Source organism: Aphelocoma coerulescens, chromosome 4A (genome assembly GCF_041296385.1).
Source record: "Aphelocoma coerulescens isolate FSJ_1873_10779 chromosome 4A, UR_Acoe_1.0, whole genome shotgun sequence".
Taxonomy (NCBI): domain Eukaryota; kingdom Metazoa; phylum Chordata; class Aves; order Passeriformes; family Corvidae; genus Aphelocoma; species Aphelocoma coerulescens.
This window is the reverse complement of record NC_091018.1, coordinates 7,144,264-7,163,761: the sequence shown is the minus strand read 5'-3', so window position 1 is coordinate 7,163,761 and position 19,498 is coordinate 7,144,264. Positions and strand designations below refer to the sequence as shown.

General features: G+C 43.3%; 1 protein-coding gene across 13 annotated transcripts in view; it reads left to right on the top strand.

The window, feature by feature from the left end:
- The first annotated feature begins 3,218 nt into the window (after window positions 1-3,218).
- Window positions 3,219-19,498, top strand: part of LOC138110374 (integrator complex subunit 6-like) — a 50,550-nt gene continuing 34,270 nt past the window's right edge. For 4 of the 13 annotated variants that reach the window (XR_011150898.1, XR_011150897.1, XM_069015157.1 and 1 more), the window contains exons 1-2: window positions 13,770-14,052; window positions 14,136-14,213. Coding sequence is in view for 9 of the 13 variants with exons in the window: in XM_069015157.1 (XP_068871258.1) it covers window positions 13,786-14,052; window positions 14,136-14,213 (345 nt within the window). In the remaining 4 variants the exon portion in view is untranslated. Of the gene's footprint in view, window positions 3,238-3,528; window positions 3,750-3,829; window positions 3,895-5,364; window positions 5,631-13,749; window positions 14,053-14,135; window positions 14,214-19,498 lie in introns of those variants that run through there. The other 9 variants (XM_069015161.1, XM_069015159.1, XM_069015160.1 and 6 more) reach the window with 7 other exon arrangements.

Sequence of the window (19,498 nt, the reverse complement as noted above, 5' to 3'; positions counted from 1 at the left end):
ACACGGGCTCTAATTCAGAATTCCCTGAACTGCAGCATGGTGTACCCCTTGCTTATAGGCACTGTGCTACTTGTCACAGGAAAATTATTTTGGAGAGAAAATATTGAAACAAGACACCAGATGATCTCAGAAGTTTTCCTCTAAAATGAAATTTTGAGAAAATTATTGATTGCTGGAAGCATGTCATTACAGTAAAAGTGGGCTTTAGCTGGGAAAGGTGTTCCCAGCATAAGGGAAGCACAAATCCTCATAAAACTTCTGGCCTTGTGCAGTCTTTCTCCAATACAAAACTAATAGCACAGTTCAGTATAGACCACATATGTATTGCAGTGGTGTATTCTTACTTTCAGTTTTCTTTATACTTTTTGTAGTAATACTGATAAATTCACTAAGGCCTTATTACACTCACAAGAAATATTTTACTAAGAGAAACAATGTACAGTTGGAATACTTTGGATTATATTAGGATAAAAGTTGATAAAGTTATACCACTGAAATTATAGCAAAAGGAGATAAAAAACAGATCCATGGAATATATTGAAAACAACAGCACGGCTGTCTGACCTTATTTCTGCTCTCTACACAGTCATTAGCAAGACTGTGCCATTTATTTACAGCTTCCTCCTATTGCAGGCCCAATCTTAGGCAGTAAATTCGATTGCAGTATTTTCACTGAAGCAGTTGCGTTTTGAATAAAGTTACCAACTTACTTTCTCACAAAAAAATCAAGAAAATGCATGGCAACCTTGTATGCATTGCCCATAATTTTGATAACTCTTCCCAGTGATACAATTTAGGGTCAAGTCGACCTTTATGGGTTTCTCAGCTAAAGCAACAGTTACATAAAAAGGATGAATGAGCAACAACAAAAGAGAAAGGCTGGGATCATATAATCTGAACACCATAATTGCCTGCATTTATACTTTACTATTTCAGTGAGGGAGGCAGCACTGGAGAGTAGTAAAGCTCATAACTTTAAGTAAGGAAATGGAGGTTCTGCTCTCATTTCTGCCTTTTATTCCCTGTATTGCCCTAAGTCATTTAAGACCAGACTGCAAATGCTACCCTAGATTAAAAAGGCAGAAAGTGTGGAATTAAAAAAAAACAAACAAACCACAAAGCAAACCAAACTTGTTACCATAGTTAAAATTCTGCTGGGTGGTGAAGAAAAGGGGGCATGCAGCAGTCAAGGTGATTTTTACGACAAAAGTGCCTTTGGCTCCTACTGATTAGACACTGACTTCTTCCTCAGTGAATGAGAATAAAACACTGACACCATGTGAAGCATGTTGGATGTGAGTTGGTTTATATGACTGTAAACAGCTGGAACTAATATTTGTCACTAAACTAAAATATTGGCAACTACACAAGTTGAGAGTGTCTACAAGGAGAGTGTCTCTGTTGCTCAGTCTTGCTGGTTGGTTATGCTCCCTGCTTTAGTTTTTTTCTGGGATACAAAAGGCTCCATTTTCACACAGACTAATAACTTAATTATTACAAGAGATGTATGACACGCCCATAACCATGGCTGATAGAAGTGTTTCAATTTTTTGTGATCCTAGACCAGATCTGGGCTCATCTGGACAGCTTCTTCCAGCATGGCAATACTTGGTTTTTATAGGACTTTCTTTCCTTTCTCTGCAGGATTCTGGGGAAGGCATCTGGAAAGGCTTAAGGAGCTGGATAAATTTTGGGTCCCCTTGACGGAGTAGGAAAGAGTCCCTAGCCTTTGAGGCCAGAAATTCATACTTTCCTTACTTTGTTTGCAAAAACTGACCCGTTCATGCCTCTCTCCCCAAGGTTCAAAAAGGAAGGGACTCTTTTAGAGAGGCAGCAGATTGGCCTCAATGTCATTCAAGCCAACAGAGTTTTTGTTCAGCTGCTGTATTTGAGGCTTAACTACTTCTGATTTTAACTGTTCTTAAAATATTTCTGTACTAACAATGTAGAATATTAGCATGCATAAGTCTGTGGGGCTTGCTGTAACAGTTTTCTTAGTTTCATTGACCTTGACAGCAATAAACAATAGTGTTTCCAGAGGAAGAACTGAGTTTTTCTGTGTTTGTTGTGCTAGTTCTTGGTTCAGGAATTTTTTTCCACTATTGTCCATTAAAATTTGTTTTATGGCCTGTGTGACACAGTGACTGGTGCTGAAATCCTCTGATGTTTTTTGGAAATGCAATAGAAGCAATTTCCAGCCCATGTCACAGGAAATTTGCATGTTCCAATGAATAAAAATTAAGATGAAGCAGGATGTGTGGGAAGACCTGGTAGTGACAGAATCACTCCCAGCTGCTTTCTTGGTTGCAGAGTAATCACAAAATGAAGATTTTTACCAAGCTTGTTTAAATCCTCATCACTGGATTTTGGAAGGACGTGGCCACTGCCAGCTGCCTTGCTGAGTTATGTGTATGTTCTGTACCCCTGGAAAACTCATGATTAGGCTCTGACCAGAAAACAAGCCTCAGTGAGAAAGAACTGTCACCAAACCCCTAAAGTCCACTGTCTGCAGAGTCCCGTTTCTTAGATGAGCTGGTTTTGTTTCAATGGTGTTAAGGAAAAGCTCTATTTGGAGGCAGAGGTCAGAGTGTAACCCTGGCCTCTGAAATCAGATTGCACTCTTTTGCCTATCTACTGGGAAAGGAGCAGCTGAGGATAAAGCTTGCATACAGGCAGCTAGCTCTGTATAGTGTTTCAAGGAAAGCTTTAGAAAAGATAAGATTCTTATTTTGTACTTTAACAAAGAGCTGCACTGACTGCAGGAGTCTTCATGTTACACTCACAGCAAATACAGCACTTTTCCATGGCGTTGCTGCAGCACTGCCCTACCTCATTTTACTGCCCTTCCTGTTTGCCACATCACCAGCTCCAGGGAGCTAGGGGTGCTGTGGATGTGCCAGTCCCAGAGCCTGGAGGCAAAGGGTTCATGGAAGAGACTTCTGAGTCTCTGCAAGCAATGAGAAGTTAAGAGTCCAGACTTTGCTGCTTTTGCTTGAAAATAGTAAACAAGTAAGAAAAATATTATGGTTGTATCTGATATGCAGCGAGGCTTTAAATTTGAGTTTACTTACCTTTCAAGTGCTCCACATATCCCTTATTTGACCAGAGCTTTGCAAACGTGGCCCTGTGAGGGTTGCAGGGGTAATTAGCTAGCAGCCTAGGACTGTATTTAATTAGCAAGGAATGCACCGGCCCTAACTGCATTCTCTGTAGGAGTCACAACCCACATGGCTACAGGTGCTGTCCTGTTTGCTCCTCAGGCCCAGGGACTACCCTTCCTCCGGCAGGAGTGCTGCATGTTGCAGCTTGTGCTGCATTTGCAAAATAATATGTTTGGATATCACTATCAGACAAAAGTCTATTTTCTGATTTTTGCTCTGCCATGACAGGCAATATCCTCAGATTTAGGGTCCTGCTGCCCTCTTAGTACACAAACTACTGGTTGCCATAAACTTGCTGGATTCACATTTTTTAATGCCTCTTTGATTAACCATTTTGGGATAGCTGGGCCTGCCTCTGACTAGCATCAGCTGCTGATCTTCCTGAGTTCATCTGGAGTTTCAAGTGATTGATACCTCAGAGAATTAAGCTCAAAGTGCACCAAGTGAGACTGCCTAGAGCTAAAATACCCACAGTCAAAGCCCATTAACTGAAATGTCTGTGTTTCACTGAAAGTCCCTTTGGAAAGCTGAGGCTAATTTTCCTTTGTTGCCACCATTCTGAAGTACTCTGCCTTCATACACTAAGATGTAATATACTGTTCTGTTTATTAAGCAGTTTGATGACTAAATACTGTCTTTAGTGCTAATTTCTGAATTTTTAAAAAAAGGTAACTTCTATTTTTATGGTGATTTTAGCTTTATCAGGTGATTGTTTGCCTGGGACATGATTCAGGTAAGCTCCTGTTATGTGTATCAAAGAGTAATTTATGATTTCAATGCATTAACTTACGTATTTTGCATCATGGTGGCTCCTCCTAAAGAACAACAGGAAGCGTGTAGAACTGTGCTTCTCTCTTTGCTTGTTTTCCTTCTGATCTACACTTGTTTTTACATAACCACTTTTCATAGGTTTGTTCCTTTATTTTTCCTCTATACATCCATTTTCCTGCATTTTATTTTCCTCGTTGTTAGTGTTCCTTACCGTGTGAGCACTGAGAAGACCTGAGTAACTGGAGAAGGGAAAAGGCTTATTGAGCACTTAGCTGGAAACCCCAAGGCATTGCATTGAGTTACAAACCCCTGAGGGGCACTGTCCAGTCTCAGTGACTCCCTTCCCAGAAGACCCACAGCAGCAGGGGTGCTGAACAACAGGACCCCTCTGCCTTAGTGCAAGTGTACCATTTGCCTCTATTTTTCGTTTTAATATGTTCCTAAGCTGATAATACAAGTGCTGTGGGAACCTTGATTCACCAGTAGCTTATCACAGATTTCCCCTGTGCCAGACTGTCACTAGGCTTTTGTGGTCTTTCCCCCTTGAATTTTTAATTTCATTTCTTGTAAATAAATAAATATATATATATATATATATATATGTAAGGCCTATACCCAGCACTGATCACCCACCATGTCCTTTTTCCTTCTTCCTTGTCTGCTGCCTTCTCCTCTCTTCTGCTTTTCTGCTGGATGGTAAAATGAGGGAGTAGGATGTGTGTGCTGGGAGGAAAGGGGCCTTTGCACAGGGAGATGGCAGGGGGTGGCAGGAGCATGGGGCTGGGGATAAGGGACAAGCTGCCTGTCCCTGGCTCAGTGGTTATGTAGAGTGTGTGTTGTACAAGGCTGCAGAAGTGTTGGGGTGACAAATGAGCGTGTTGGGACATGGGAAAGGACTGGCACACACTCCCAGTTCAGTTGGATTTTCCTTGCAAACACAATGGGTTTAGCTGAATAGGGAATAATTGAAGTTTGAAAATGTTTGGATGAGAACTGGCATTATTACAGCCTTTTATTTTTAATACAAGGGTGAGCATAATCATAATTGGGAATTTTTGTCCTTTATATGAACGTTGAATATAAAATCTTTTATTGCAGATACTATATTTTAAAAATTAAACTGAGTGACTTCAGGGTGGAGTTCCTGGTTTTTCTTTTTGTTTGTTTGGTTTTCCTTGCTGTCTTAGGTAAATTGTTACTTTCACTTGGCTATGGAGACCAGTTGTTTGGTTGCTTTGTCTTTCTTTTTTTGTAGAAAGTCCTGAATTATTATTGGGGACTGATGAGCATTTTGACCAATAATGAGGGCAACTACATTTTCTACCCTTTAAATATGAGCTAAATGCTACAATTAAATGCCAAAACATAGGATCGAAATTTTCCTTGGTTTAACCCGATCTAATGCAATATTCTCTCTCTGCACAATTATAAGTGTGGTTGCTCTAGGGAAAAGGGAGGGAGGATTGGATTGCAAAGCTCTCCCAGAAGCATCTCCTGCCCTCTGAGGAAGTCTGCTGGAAGACAGAGTCAGCTAGAAGAATGCAGAGAACGTTTTCTGCTCCTTAGTGATGTGCAACACCCGGGCTCACGGCTCAGCACAGAACAACAGGAACTGCCACGCTGTTTCCAGGAACTCAGGGAGGAAGGAAAAGGCCACATACCGAATCATCTTGACTTGGTGCCTCCTCCCAGCTCTGGGTAAGGGTTTGAAAACACAAAAGTTTCACCAAAGCTACAGTGTTTATTTGCTGTTGATCCCACATGAATTTGTTTAATGCCTTTTAAAATCCATTTTCAGTCTCCACAACCTCCTGAGGCACTGACTGCCACAATGCAATTACGGATGCTAGGAAAGAGTACTTCCTTTTGGGTGTGTTTGTTTTAAACCTGCTGCTAAACGTCTTTGTTGGATGCCCCCTCAGCTTTTGTACTGCAAGAGAAAGTGAACAATTACTCTGCATTTACCTTCTCCATTCAGCGTTTTACACACTGCCATCATTTCCCTCTGCAGTCATCTTTTTTTTCCAACCTGAAGAGCCTTTGTCTATTTCATTTCTTCTTGCAGTGAAACTGTTCTGTATCTCAAAAAAGATAAATGTGGGCTTTTTATTACTCCTCTCTTTTTTTCTCCTCTCAGACAAAACTGTTGCATAAACTCTATACAGGAATGCCATGGTTAAAAGATTCTTTGGTGCTTCTTTGTGCCAAAATAATTAGCTTTTGATTCTTGGAAAGTACCAAAATAATTAGCTTTTGGCTCTTGGAAAGTACCAAAGGCTTCTGAAAGGAGAGAAAACTTTGTTGTAACCCTCTCCAGTTTGAGATTGTGTTCATATTCAAAACTAGGTAAGAGAATGCAGCAAATAAACAGAAGCGTCTGGGTTTGAAGTTCTCCTTTGTTGCCAACAAACCTTCCAACTTAATACACAAAAATCGAGTGAGTGCAAGGAAGTGACAAAACTGGGACCTGAGAGTTCAGGAAGTTCAGTAATTCAGTCTGTAGTGAGCAAGGTCAGCAGCACTAACAAGACACAGAGAGCAGCTCCACAGAGAGTGGGGCTGTTTTATTCTACTTAGTCCAGAATAAGCACAATATCTTCTATTGTGTCTAAATCTGAAGTGACAGTGGAGTAAAAGAGAGTACATTTTAAGTTTCTATGTTCCTATCTGGCACAAATACTCCATCTGAGAGAGGCAAATGCAAATGTCTCCAGATCTGAGCACAACCATCTGCAGGGAACACCTTGCTGTCCTTTCAGTCTGGCAAAGTCACAAAGCTCTTCCACCTTGTGCCCTTTTTTCCTACCTTGTCACATTCGAGCTGACTCTTCAAGAGCACACCTACTTCTTGCTTCCTGCTGTGTCTCAGTTCTTTGGACTTCCCATCTGCTGTGTGCTGCTGGCAATACTGCTGCCCTGCACTGTCTCTTCCTGCCATCTCCTCTTTCCATGCCCCTACACAGAGAGCTGCTCTCACAAGATGAGGTTGTGTCCCTGCCTAAGGTCTTCCTGGAAACTTGTTTCTTCCAAACGCTTACCAGATACCTCAGGAGATGAGTTTTCACTTCCTCTTCTTCATTATCTATCTAAAAAAAAATAAATATTGAAGAATGAAAATATTTTTGTTTTATTTTCCCATGCACTTGCTTTTTGCTGAGTTTCTTGCTAAGCTCCCAGTGCTGCTTGGGCCTTTCGCTCCTGTCCCGCCTTATTGTCTTGTTACCACCCACTCATTAGATCATGGCTGAAATTAGCTGGTAAGAGCTACAGGGCAGGGTTGATTCCTCTGCCTCTGTAGTGAGGGCTTGATCTGGTTTTAAGTGATTTTAAAAAAAATTAGTGAAAACAACAAAATAAGCACTTCTGCAACTGGGGAAACCAAGGTAGAAAGGCCCATGGAAAGTGAAGGTCTATAACAGAGCCAGCAAGAGCTCATGTGCCACTGAAGCCTTGTGTTCCAAGTAGATCATTCTGTCTGCTTTTGTAACTCTCTTTAATGACAAATAGTCTTTAGGATTAAATACGGCATTCCTATGCAGGAAAAATTATTTTATGAAAATTGCTTATGGTAAAATGCAATGCTTTTATGGCACAGTGTTTTCTGTATAATTTTTGGGTGTTTTGGGAGAACTAAATCATGATAAACATATTCATGTCATGGAAGTGTTTGGTTTCAGTAAGATGATGATCTGTTAAGGATATGTTGGAAATGTTAATATTCATCCTTAAATGATAGTAATATTTCCTGTTTGGGACCAGTAAGTTACTTTAGGTGCCCTCAGCACAGAGTTAACATCCCATGAAATGGTGTCCATCAATATTTTGGAGACTACCCCTAAGTTTTATTTTAAGACAAAAGGTGCCGTGCCAGTGAGGGACAGTGCATGTTCCGAGTGCAGTGAAATGATGGTGAGGGGTGAAAGGTGACTTGCTGAGCTGAAATCAGAGGGCTGAGGCTCCCCAAGGCTTCCAGCAGGGTCTGGTCTGCTTTGGATCAGGCCCAGGCAGCATGTGGAGTGCAGTCAGATTAGCTAAACTTTCTCTGTGGGAGATACTTTGAACTCTGCAAGGGAGAATTTCTGTTGCAGGCAAGCCACATACATAGTAAAAAATCGTAACTGCGTCCAGAAATGAAACAGCCAAGTGTGGCTTTTGCTTTGATAAATCCTGTCAGTTCAGAGCAGGTCCCAGCCCATGAGTATTCTTTGCCATAAAGTAAATGCTGATAGGTAATAGATGAAGCAATGTGAACTTCTCACTTGGTGGCACAAATCTGCATAACATAGCCTGGGAAAATGACTCTCCTAACCAGTCCCTGTTGGCTCTAGTCTATTTAAACATATGTATTTTCAGGTTTCAGTTCTGGTAACGATATGCTGCTTTTATGACTCTTCCTCACAGGAACCCAGGCAGAAGGATGTAGTTTTCCTCAGAAGTGGCAATTTTTTAGTCTGTCTTCATATTTTACATTGTAGAATACAATAAAATCCAAATCCTGCCACTTTGCGCATTTATTTAATTCATATTGTTGCTTTCCACACTGGTAATATGCTGGGTTTTGGGCTTTTTTAAATGCCTTTCATCCAAAGATCCCAAGCTGATTTGGCTTGATTCCCAGGTACAGCTTAGCAACAGTTAGCATAAGACCAGTAAAAGGAAGTAATGGGGAATTTCATGCAGTTCTTGGCTGGCTGTCAATTCAAATGCACCTACAGTCAGAGCATCCCCAGCTTGTGAGCCCCTGCTTCCCGTGGCTGTGACTGCCTGGTGCAAGGCTACTGTCTCAGCCACAAATCCCTCTCCCTTTCTCTTACCCCCAGAACAAGCTCTGTTTTCTCCCTGTTTTTATAAGCGAGAGATGATAAATCTTTCTGTGGGGAGACCTTGGCAGGACATATGGGGGCTTGGGGCTAGGGCCATTAATCTGATGTTATTTGGTGTTGGATCACAAACATGCATTAGGCTGAAGCACACACTTTCAGTTTTGTATCTCCCTGCATAGGTATGTGCACAATTTTAATTTCTTTCTTATCTTCAGGTTTAGAGTAACTCAGTTCTCCAGTTTGCTAAACTGGAGAAGGTTTCAGTTTCTTTTTCAGCAGCCAGAATATTTTTCAAACTTTTATTGTGAATGTTGTTTCTTCTTTGGAGACTCTTGGACTTTGAAACCTGTTCTCATATGGAAAGCCTTGCCTGTCTGGAAATCTGTTCTGGCTTGCTTTGCTGTTCAAAGTGCTGCTTCGTGGGTTAATTTTATGTCTCCTCGGAGACATTTTGTCAGAATTTTGCTTATCTCTCAGTATTGCAAAACGATCCCCCATCTTAGGCAACCAATCACTTCCTCATCCCCTTCTCATTGGTCTTTAAAGCAAAATGGAAATTAAACCGTATCTGCTATTACATGGGCTGGGTATCTGGCTTTCACCTTTGGACTGTGGGCATATTAACTGTGCTTGCATAAAAACCTTGCAGGAAGAGGAAACCTTGCTGAACTGTGCACAGCAAAGGGTTAACACATGTCTGAGGGAGAAGGGGAAAAAATCAGGATGGCTGGACTCTGCCCCTTTGCTAAGTGGCTGCTTTTTCTGAAGTACATGGAAGACAGATGAAAATCCTCAGAGCTGCCCTGAATTATCTTCCTGAGCATACAGCTCTCTTTTTTTTGTAGTTAAATATGACAGTTATAGTGCTGTATTTATGCACAGTCAATAAATCAGCAGAAAAACGTGCTGCAGTCAGGGCATGCATCCATAGTCTGTTCCTTATATTTTAGCTGAAAATGGAATTCCTGAATTTGCTGAAGCTGGTGAAAAGAAATTCAGGTGCACATTTCCACCAGAGACTTACACAAAGTCTGATGGCTCACAGTAACCAGGGTTTGCTCCTCAGCTTCCATTACTGTCCTCCCATCTGCAAACCCAGACTCCTGAAAAGCAGCGAAAGGGCAAATTTTGGATCAGGCTCCCAAACTCTTGAGTGGAATCATTGCAGAAAGGAGATGGAACAAGTGAAAGGGGCAGAAATCTTTAAGGGTGAGTGGAAGTTTGTAGTGTAGTTACAAAACAGAAAAAAGAAAAAAGGTCCTGCTAAGCAATATCCTGGAAAATACTGGTTTGGAGGGTTTGTTTGTGTTTGTTGGTTTGGGGTTTTTTTTCTGTTTGTTTTTCCAGAAGGGGCTGTGTGACACACTGGCAGAAGCAGTCTGGCCTTTTCTAGTGTCTGGCTTAAGAGCAGCTAACTGCTGACAGGGGAGAATATCTTGCCGTGATACAGCACACAATATCAAAGGACTTGAATTTGCTCAGCTTCTGCCATCTTGAATATAACTGTGAAGGAGCTGTTATTTAGCACAATTTCTTACCTTCCACATGTGGGTTCAGCTGCACAAAAAATTCTTTAAGTTAACCTGGAATTTCACCTTTCTGAAAGGGATGGCACAGATCTATGGCTGCCTAAGACCTAAACCCTTCTGAATTCTCACTGTGGTACTGAAAAATGCACCTTGTGTGGGGCCAAGCAAGTCCCTTAGCTTTGGTGGCAGCCCCTTTTCTTGTGTATTAGGGATCATACCTCCCAGCTCATGGCATGGATTAATCTGTATTTTGGTAGTGATTTAGCAGTGACCAATTCTGCTCTGGCTGGAAGCATTTTAAATTAAGCAGGAAAGTCATCCAGGCAGCTGTATTACATGACCAAGATTGGGAGTCACAGCAGCAGAGGGAGGTTTGAAGGGTTTAGATGTTGATCCAGATTTTAAGTAAATAATTTCTGACTAATGTATCCAGTGTGCCCCAAATTCAGGTGGCTAATTGGTGCCAAAGCTGAGTACCTTCAGTGCCTAAAGCAGCATGGCTTCTGTCTCACAGATGTATTATTCGTTCAGGGCAGAAAGCAGCTAGGTGAGAAAAAAGTAAGATGAAGCAATATAAAAGTGTTAAGAAACGAACTGTTAGTGCTAAAATCCTGTTAGAAGCAACAGCTTAGGACAAGAAACAGAAAAATAATACTTTATCAGCACAACAGGAAAAAATACCACTGATCTGTTTGGTTCAAAAATTATTAATCCAGAATTCTGTTCCTTTTTACTGTGGGATAGAATATCTACACAGAAATTATTTCAAAATATTTAATTATAGGAGAGCTTAACCTGCTATAGCTGTTGTGATTAATTGCCCCATAAAGACAATTTCTTTAACTATTGCAGTTGAAGAAATGTAGATGAGTGTATTTTCAATCAAAAACCAAGAAAAGTTTAAACTCTATAGAGGTGATGAATGTCCACCACCATAGCTACCAGGTAGTCAGCATTGCAAACACAAATTGTACAGAGCAGCAGTAAAAGCCACTCTAGCTGCATTCATGCATGTAAGCAACCATGGTGTCTGTAATTTCAGGAATAAAAAGTGTCTCATTAAACTAAATAAATGTCTTGTACTGTGCCTAGAAGCTTGCTAGACTTTAGCTCTTGCAGTGTCCAGCTGGAGCAGGATCCAAAAAACAAGATCCTCAAGAGAGAAAGAGGGAGACTATATGAACTCTGCCTGCTACTGCCCTTGGAAAGGTGAATCTGTGATATGGGAAACAAGAGTTTCATCTTGACCTTTAAATACTATGTTTGGACGGGAAAGAAGTGGCTTTTAGGTATCTGGTGATCTGGAATTAAAAAAAAAAAAGGTGAGGATATGAACTTGTAATTGTTTAGCATTTCATACAGCCAGTCAAGGAGGCTGCAGGACATGGGGCCGCTGGGTTGCCAGCTGGAATTGGCGGAGGTCAGCTGGAGGCAGAAGGGAGTCTCTGATCTCATCTGGTTGACATGAGAGCAATGCATAGGTGGCCTCATCGAGTTCCCGGTGCCAGGACCTGGCGGTGTTAGGTGGCATCTTCTACCAGTAGTTCAGTTTCCATTCAGGCCTTTGCATTCCATTCCTGTCCAGGAGTTATCTTTCCAGACTAACATGCAGCGGTAAAAAAATACAGTATGTGCATTTTTATCTTATCTATAGAGATTCAAATCCCATTTGTTTCAGTCTGGCTCCATTCATGTGTACTAATCACTTGCGTAAAAATATTTATCTGTTTATCCCTCCTGGCATTTCTGCTATGATTGCTGAAATTCAGAAACTTTGATCGAAGATACACTCACACATGCACAACTTATGGAGGGCCTGGATAATGGAATGGAGTCTCCTATTCTATTTCAAAATGAGCTGCTTTTCAACTTTCAACTTGAACACACTTTTGGTTCAATAGAATTAAATAATGAGATAATGTTATTTGAAAAATATCTGCAAAAGTTTTTTTAAAAGACAAACTTCTTTCTAAAGCCAATATAGAGACTTTGCAGGTCCTGTGTGCAGGTGTTGGGCTTTTTCTGGTGACAAAAGGGATGAGTACATGCCTGAATTAAATGAGTTTACATCTCTGATTATTCTGATCAAAATGGACAATGGTATCTTTACCAACATTCATATTTCATAATGCTCTGTAATGGGACATTAGAATTCACCTGTGATGTTGTGCAACAACAGTACTGTCCAAGTGCTTCACAAAAGCTGAGTGAGAACTGAAACTGATTCTGCCTGCTGTTGAAATGAATGGCAAAAAAATATGTGGAAAAAGCCTTTGAATTTAAAAGCACTGGAAAATATTATCAGTTTCTTTATTATTTTAAAATAAGATTTATGTTGACAGTGCTGCTTTTGTGTGTTTTGGATTTACTCCTGGAAGCAAACAAGCATTCATGAGCGGACATAGTGCTAAATACTTCTTCAGTCTCCTTCCCCTTATCTGTTTGCTGTCAGTGGTGGCTGCCAGGCCCACCAGAGCAGGACACCTTGAAGAAGACGCTCAGGGAGGACCTTATTTCTCTCTAAAATTACCTGAAAGGAGGTTGTAGCCAGGTGCAAGTTGGGCTCTTCTCCCAGGCAACCAGCGGCAGGACACAGGGACATGGCCTTGAGGGGAGGTTTAGGTTGGACATCAGGAGGAATTCCTTCACAGAAAGGGTGATTAGACTCTGGAACAGGCTGCCCAGGGAGGTGGTGGAGTCACCATTCCTGCAGGTGTTTAAGGAAAGACTGGATGTGGCACTGAGTGCCGTGGTCTGGTTGACAAGGCGATGTTGGGCCATAGGTTGGACTTGATCTCAGAAAGGCTTTCCAAGCTAATTGATTCTGTGATCCCTCCTTTCAGATACATATATTTTTTTTAATCGGAGTGGTAGGAAATAATGCAGGGTTCATGTATTTTCAGTTTTGCTACAATTAATTTGTTGCCATCCTGCCTTGATCCAGGTACACTGAGGCGCCCTGTTGGTGTGTGATGCCCAGATACAGGCACTGCCTGTGGGAGATGGCTGTTAACTGAACGGGAAAGGATCGCACGTGGGGGACTGGGGATTTAGAGCTTAAGTGAAACCTCTAGAGACCAGGAACGGGGGCGATTATGTCACCGCGTGAGCAGCTGAGAGGCTTCGCTCGGCTCCCCGGGGCCAGCGCACAGCTCCTGCACCTTCCCTCTGTCCCGCAAGACTCCCCAGCCATCGAGGGCTGCGCGGGCCGAGGGGAGGCGGCGTCGAGGTGACTCAGCCGCGGGTACCGGGAGGTACAGGGGAAACACGAAAGGATTGCGACCAGGACTAAGCGTCAGACAGCGGCCCGCGGAGGGCCGGGCGGGGCGGCCCCTGGAGCTCGGGGCGGGGAACCCCGCAGAGAGGCGGGGCGGGCGCTGCGTGTGTGTGACAGGTGCGGCGCGCGCGCGCCCGCCGTCACCCCGCTACCCCCCTCCCTTCCTTCCCTCCCGCCCCGCGCGCGCTCCATGAATATGCAAATACGGGTATAATTGCCAGCCAATGGCGTGCGCGCTGGTCACATGGTGCTGGTGGAGGCTCAGGGAAGAGAAGTTGAGTCCGGGCGAGCTTGGGCAGCGCCGCCAGAGCCGAGCGAGCCGCGGGCGAGCGCCGCGCCTCCTCCGCAGGGAGCCCGCCGGCCGGGGCTCTGCCTGGACCATGCCGATCCTCCTCTTCCTCATAGACACGTCCGCCTCTATGAACCAGCGGGCGTACCTGGGCACCAGCTACCTGGACATCGCCAAGGGCGCCGTGGAGATCTTCATGAAGGTGAGTGCGCGGCGCCGGGGGAGCCGCCGCCCCCCTCGCCCCCTTCGCCCCGCTCACGCCTCTTCTCTCCGCTCTCTCCGCAGCTGCGGGCCCGGGACCCGGCCAGCCGCGGCGACAGGTACATGCTGGTTACGTTCGACGAGCCGCCCTACTGCATCAAGGTAATGACCCCCCCGGCCGCCTCGGCCCCGCGGCGGGGCCGCCCTTGGCGCGGCGCGGCCCCGTCCGGCCCGGCGGCGGCAGCAGCAGCCTGTGAAGATGGCGGACATTTTGCTTTTGTATGGAGGAGAGAGGCTGAGGGCGCTGCTGAGATGGAGGAGGGGGGGGGGGAGGAGACGGGCGGGCCGTGATTCACCGCCCCGGCGCAGCGAGGGGCGGCCGCGCTCCGCCCCCCGCGGGGCGGTGGCTCCGGCGGGGCCGTCAGCGCGCTCGGGCCCCGCGCAGCCCTGAGACCCCCGGGACACACGGGCAGGGTGGGGCAGGCAGTGCCCAACCCCAGCGGGCAGGGCACGGCGAGTTGCTCCTCACAGCTGCGAGGCAGGAGCAGCGCGGAGCCCTGGCCCTTGCGCGGCTGTGGGTGTGGGACAGCACCCGTGGCTGTTTCCGCCTCCACAGTTCAAGAAGCCACAGTGTTGGGGTTGTGTCCCCCTGTACCCCGCCCCCTCGCCCCGTTCATCCTGCTGAGCACGGTAGCCTGCACCAGTTCTGTGAAAGGTGCTCGCAGCCGCCACTCCACGCAGGGATGTGGTGAGCTGGATGTGAAGCCATCGAATTTTCAAGGTTGGAAGTGACCATTAAGATCACCAAGTCCAGCCATTAACCCAGTACTGGTACTGTACTAATTCCTAAACCACTAAACCACATCATCCAGTGCCAGCCTCTTAAACACCTCCAGGGACAGTAACTCTACCGCCTCCCTAAACACCCTGACCTGAATCATGAGAATTTTTTTCTAGTATCTAATCTGAATTTCCTGTGTCCCAGGTTAAGGCCATTTTCTCTGGTCCTCACTGCAGGCACAGCAGAAGAGACTGGTCCCTATCTCACTACAGCTTCTTGTAAAGGAGTTGTACAGAATGATGAGGTTCCCCCTGAGCCTCCTTGAGAGTAAACAAGTCTGCCTGGCTGGCTCCTCTTGTCCCCATTTTCTCAGTCCTTGAGTTTGAGGCAAGTATGGCCATGCCGTTCACATCACATTGGCTGCACCACGAGGTTTAGGCAAAAGTAAAAAAAAGCGTGGTGCTGCATCCCTTATGCTGTAGGCTGTAGCTTGCTTATAGAAATGTCCTAACTTAAAATACTTAGGTAAAGTGTGTCACAGAAAGCATTGCTATGGGAGTTTTAGAATCCTCCTGAATAGTCCGGCAGTAGGACTGTGTTTGCTCAGAGTAGTGCATTACTTATCATAACTGTTGGGCTGTAGACCCATGCTGTGAAGGCCAAAGAAGTGAATGTATGAGTACACTGTTGGTCATCCTAGAGAAGAAAGGAAAATACTCTCTAGACCTCCCAGCTAGAACTTCTTGAGACGTTTTAAAAATAAGTTTCCTCACTGGTGCTGTCTTACTCACATCTTTGTTAATGAGGAAATGTAATTATCATGAGCTATGAATCTTGGCTCCTTTCGTCAGTAATAAATTTACACAGCTTTCTGAAGTGACAAGTCATAGAGTAAGTATTTATTGTTTGGTATTGTACCTTGCATTTCCTCAGAAGAAAGTGTGGAAGTAATTTCTGTGGATTGAAACCATCCTTGACTTACAGAAACTTACTGTCAAAAAACCTACATCTGCCTAGGAGAGGTGTTCTGTAGACATGATGCACACACCATTTGCCCCATCTGTGTTTGTGGCTGGATGCAAACCCCAAGTCTTTGTTATGTGAGTGTTAATTGTATTTCTTGTGTCCTAGATTTATTTTCTCCTATTTTTGTGTCAAATATTTTACCAGTGTATCTTAGGTTTGAGAAATGAACTTTCTCCCTGCAGTGACGGCAAGCATACTGGTGAGTTAATAAAAAAATGACTTTGCTGCTGGAGGTCTGTGTGGTAATGCTACAGGTTATTACCACATCTATACTCAGATTTGCTGAGGAAGATCCTTGTGTTTAATGAGCATCTCTGTACATTCTGATGTGCTAATGAGCATCTGACTGTTCAGTTTTAGTAAATAGTAATTGAAATAAATGGGACTGTCATACCCATCATAGCATTCAATCATATTTAATATACAGTAAATAGCCAAGGGAAAAGAAAAGTTGTGGTTCTTGTAGCTTGCTAATGTCTTTTAGAAATTTATATTTCTGCCTTTAGCACACTGGTTTTTAAATTGGACCTTAAACAATCTTAAAATATTTTTTCAAAAATGAGTAACTTTTCTAGGAACAGGCAGCAGATTCAATAAGTATCTGATTATAGTAATTATGATCACAAGTGAAGCTCAGCTACTGCATAAAGACTTCATGGTATAAATGAATGTTATTGTGCTGTCATCATGTCTGTTCCTTGAGCAGAGAAAGCCTCACAGGAGTGATGACTCCCTGTTTGAAGACTTGTTCTCAAGACCTGCACTGGTATTTATGATGTTCCCTCTATTGTGTTTTCTAACAACCACAGTTGTGCTGGGAAAACTTCCTGGTCTAGGCCAGATTCTCTGTGTCTTACAGAACATGCTTGTGAAAGACATAAAATTTAGGTTTCTTTGCTAATGCTGCTGCAGTTAAATACTTTATTTCTCTTGATTTAGAGAAGGTGAAAACAAACTCTGCAAGTAAATGTATTTTTCAGGCTTGCTTTCCAAGTATGTGCAGCAGTGGCGGCTTTATCCTCTTGTTTTCTTTATGATTTATACTAATTAAATTACATAGTCTCTCAGATAGTTTACCAGTGAAGCACTTGAGGGAAATAATTTGGTGGTGGAGTTGAGACCACCTAGGAGGCAGAGGAATTACAGGAACTTGAGCTTTGGAGCAGGGGTAGCTGAGATACGTACTTTGGGTTTGTTTGTTTGTTTCAGAATTTGTTTGCCTGTGGCATTTAAGTATTTCATACCAACAGCACTGGTTTTCTTTTGATGGACAAGAGTGTATCAAGAAAGTATGCGTATGTATTGTATTGTGCTGAGTGGAAGGATCATGCTATTGCACAAATGATTTGCCAGAATCTGTGAAAGTAAGGTGGTGTTTTTGAAACTGTCTTTAGTATAGATGGTTTGAAATAATTTACAGGACCTGTTGCTTCTCTTTAATTGACTGCTTATAGCTCTCTGTGCCATTTTTTTAAAATGGAATTATTTAGTCTCTCAGTTTGCAGTGGGGCTCTGCAAAGAACTGTGATGGCAAGTGTCTACATAGGAGTCAGGGTGCTGTCCTGGGAAGGCAGGGATGGGAAGATGGGGATGACAGGAATCTCAACCCCACTCTGGCAGCAGATGCATCTGGAACCTCATCAGCTGTTTGGCTCCTGTTTGTTATATAATGTATATATAGGTGGTGATTTGTGACAGCAATTACGGTGCAACCATTTATAACTCTTACTTTGTTTCCAAAATACTGTAAGAGATAAATAATTTAATATTTTAAAAGCATGTTATGAAATGTATTAACCTTGTAATTGTCAAGTGATGTGATCCTGTGTAGGTCAGTGGAAAAATACATGTACGTTCCATTGGATGTTGGGTCAAACTCTGATTTTATGAACTAGGAGGGAAAATTACTATGTTATTTCATGAAGTAAAAATGTTCAGCCTAATGTTTTTAGTGTATTTTTTTTAGATTAAAATTGTGGTAGGGTGCTATCAAGTGAGTCTGTCTTAGTGGCATGTTAACATGGAAGTGAGCTGGTCTATTCTGGTACTTGGCTATCTGATTTTGGGTATTTGGCATGTATGGGAAGGTAATAATATGTATAGTAAAGCACCTTTGTAAAAGGTGTCTATTACTTTTAAAAATCTAATGCTTAAATTTAGATATGGAAGGAATTTATTCCCCAGTGTGTATCCAGTTGGGCAAGAAAAATGGGTTCAAGAACAGCCTTGCTGCCTGGCAGGATATTTGATGTTCCTGGCCTTCTAGCTAAGAGAAGTGCATTGTCTGATTCAGGGAATACAGTACCTGATGTGTCCTTGTTTTGAAGACTTTATGTCCATGGATTGCTAGAACCTGTATCTTGCTCTATCCCAGCCATGCTGTGACCTGGAGTTGCAGTACCTCCAAGCTTTGTGTGCCAGCCCCACCCTTCATATCCCTTCCTGCACAACGTGGCTGATCCGGAATGCCTGGGCAGAAGGGTGGGGACAAGCCAGTCGTGTTGCTGGCAGTTCTGCAGAACACTTCCCAAGCTCCCACGGTTTGTGGATCGGGGACCCGTGATGAGCTGTTGGTATGGCCCTAATGGTCTTCTGTGGCTTTTTTCATATATTTACCCAGTTGTTTATTTTTTTCTGAAATCACATAAATTTCAGCATCCTCTGCCAAATACAGATGTTTCTCTGTACGTAAGCACATGCCATGGTGTAAGTGGGCAGAATCTTAAGCCATTTTGTTTATTTTTTTGTGAAGTAATGGTGCTAGAGTAAAAGTATGGGGAAAAGAGAACAGTCTTCTCACCTGCCCTTCCCCCTCAAGCTTTTCCTATTTTCCAGTGATGATATTTCAGCAAGATCTATCTAGATTTCTCTGAAAATGGAGCTCATGCCAAAATCTTAACCCAAAGAGTTTTTGAAAAGGAAAGCAAGGCTTAGCTCTTCATTTATTTTTTCCATTCTTGATTTTTGTGAAACCTCACATCCTGCAGTTCGTGGTTTGCTTGTGGATTTGGGCTGCAGATGGTGAGTTCGGGCCCAGACCCAAAACACAATGATGGCGTTATGTGAAGTTATTGATTACCTGGACTGGCCTGTTCCCTTGTGACTGATATCTGGCTGCTGGCAGTGATACGGCCTTTCCTCAGGGTTCAAGGAATGTTGTTTATGATCTGGTCACAGAAATATGACTTCTGTTTTATGTTCTTGTGAGACTCTATAATCTGACCTTCATAAATGATCTGGTCACAAGTCAGAGGACTGAGAGAACATAAGTTACATTCTGAAATATGTATTTTCCTCCTTCTGTGTTACACTGAATTCACGAGTCAGCTGTGACTGCACTACAGAAATAGGCTCCATGAATTTGAGTGCAGAAATATGTATGTAGCTGTCTAAGAAGTAGCTCAAATTACTTTATACAGTGTGTGTGAAACACTGTACTGTTTGAGATGTGCAAACTGGGACTGATGGATAGGATGCCTTCCAGTTCCGCTGCTGTTCCCTGCTAGCCTGAACATATGTTTCAGTGCTAAAGAGCTCCCTTGTGGAAGCAGCTCTTCATGATGGACTCTGAGCAACCTCTTCTTTTTTCCACTGAAATTCTGGAGTTGGATTGGGATATCTTAAGAGACTGGATCAGGAA